Source organism: Dermacentor silvarum, chromosome 2 (assembly GCF_013339745.2).
Source record: "Dermacentor silvarum isolate Dsil-2018 chromosome 2, BIME_Dsil_1.4, whole genome shotgun sequence".
In the NCBI taxonomy this organism is placed as follows: Eukaryota; Metazoa; Arthropoda; class Arachnida; order Ixodida; family Ixodidae; genus Dermacentor; species Dermacentor silvarum.
This window is the reverse complement of record NC_051155.1, coordinates 108,997,528-108,999,212: the sequence shown is the minus strand read 5'-3', so window position 1 is coordinate 108,999,212 and position 1,685 is coordinate 108,997,528. Positions and strand designations below refer to the sequence as shown.

The 1,685-nt window shown below is 56.1% G+C and overlaps 1 protein-coding gene across 1 annotated transcript; it reads right to left on the bottom strand.

Annotated features, from left to right (window-relative positions):
• Nucleotides 1-622: 622 nt before the first annotated feature.
• LOC119440291 (uncharacterized) lies at nucleotides 623-1,465 on the bottom strand. The gene has a single exon (XM_037705215.1). It carries the CDS (start codon nucleotides 1,463-1,465, stop codon nucleotides 623-625), a length of 843 nt encoding a protein of 280 aa, XP_037561143.1.
• Between the last annotated feature and the right edge of the window lie 220 nt (nucleotides 1,466-1,685).

Below are 1,685 nucleotides of genomic sequence, written 5' to 3'. Positions count from 1 at the left end.
ATTTACGTGGCGCACGTAAGTTATTCGTTTACGTTTACGACCATCGCCGATGCCTTTATTCAACAATGCTTTACGGCGAAGATGTTGATGGCTATGCTTCCATGCATTTTTCGTGTGCGTGTGCAAAAATTTGGGCCGGTCCTGGTGATAGTGCAGAAGGGGTGCAAAGCGCAATGGCACATACCCCTGTGGACTCTGGGTGGTCGGCTCCGGGACCTGTAACGCGCGCTTGAAATACTTTTGTTTCACCTGGGACTTAAAGAGGTCCCAGGAACAATGTTACCAGCAGAGGTTTTTATTCTCATGTTCAAAAAAAAAACGAAAGGTAAGGAACACTCATAAGCCATGAAGGTAGTGAGGAGTGGGTGATAGTACAGGAAATAGGTATGAAGTCCACAGGCGCGGCACAAAACGGTCCGAGCAAGGCCCAACACTAGTTGACGTCACCGACCAGTATTGGAAGTGGAGTCAACAGCCGCGGTGTCAACTACCGGTGAGCGACGTGGTTGTGGTAGGTCTCTCGGGAAGCAGTGATTACCTCACTCACCACCAGCTTCTAGAAGAGCTTAAGGTATGAGCGGGTACAGAACTGTCGCATGATGGCGTCGTTCTTAGGGTCCCACTAACCCACAGCACCAACGATGGCGGCGTCGATGATCACACGTTGGTACCGCTGCGCAAGGTAGAGGCGCACGGGCTCGAATTTGGTGATTTTGGCAGTGCGGGCTGCGGAGAAGGCGTCGGGTCTGTTGTCGAAGGGACAACAGACGTCCAGGACGATCGCCTCCTCGCCGCGCGCCACGCCGAGGTCTGGACGAAGGTTGGTGCTGCCGACCGGTCTATTCTCGTAGGTGATGGTAAACCGGTGCTGGCACGCAGTGCGTAGACGCACCACGATGTTATTGTGGCGGGCCGTGTACATAGGGCTCTTTGACATGCAGTGGCGGAGTACGTGGGGTAAGGTCTTCCTCACGTACCCACATTCTCTGCACCGCTGGTCACGGCTCGTCATCCACGGGCAGGCTTCGTTGAGATGTAGAGTGTTGAGCCTGGCCATGTGGATGAACCGCCAATCTGCTAACCGGGTAAAGGACCCGGAGTGCATGAAGTGGGAACTGGCGGGGTCGGCGGCCACGCACTGCAGCACCTTGCCTTGGTTAGGCTTATTGTGGAAGACCGTGTCCCTGGCAGCCGATTGTATGGCGCGAAGCGTTCGGATAACCTTCCTGCGGTGGGTTGAGGTGAGTATTTTGTCACCGCAGGTGATCCGGACGCCATCAGGGTCCAGTTGCCACAGAACATCCATACGACGCCTTGCATGCCTCCGTCCTGGTGGAACGTAGTTGCGATGCCGGCGCCCAGAAGTAACCTCCGTGGACCCGCTGAGGTAGTCCTCGACGTCCTTTTTCTCCGCCGGCCGGCGAAGACGCCTGGACACAACCTCTAACAGGCCCTGCAACGCCATATCGCGAAGTTCCAAGTCCCAGGACGTCAGCTGCTTGAAGGCATTGTCGATTTGGCATAGATTGCTGAGTTCGGCGGCGAGTGGAATGGCTGCTGCTCCCGAGTGCGGGCGCCCGTATAAGTACTCGATCGACGCGTTGGCTTAAAGGTAGAGCGTCCTCTTGAACAGAGGTCGCAGGGCATCATCCAGACGCTGCCAGTCGCCCTTTCCCAGGGTGCCG

Bases quoted from the DNA above. Each gene is read 5' to 3' on its own strand.
- LOC119440291 (XM_037705215.1), bottom strand. From the start codon at position 1,465: ATGGCGTTGCAGGGCCTGTTAGAGGTTGTGTCCAGGCGTCTTCGCCGG.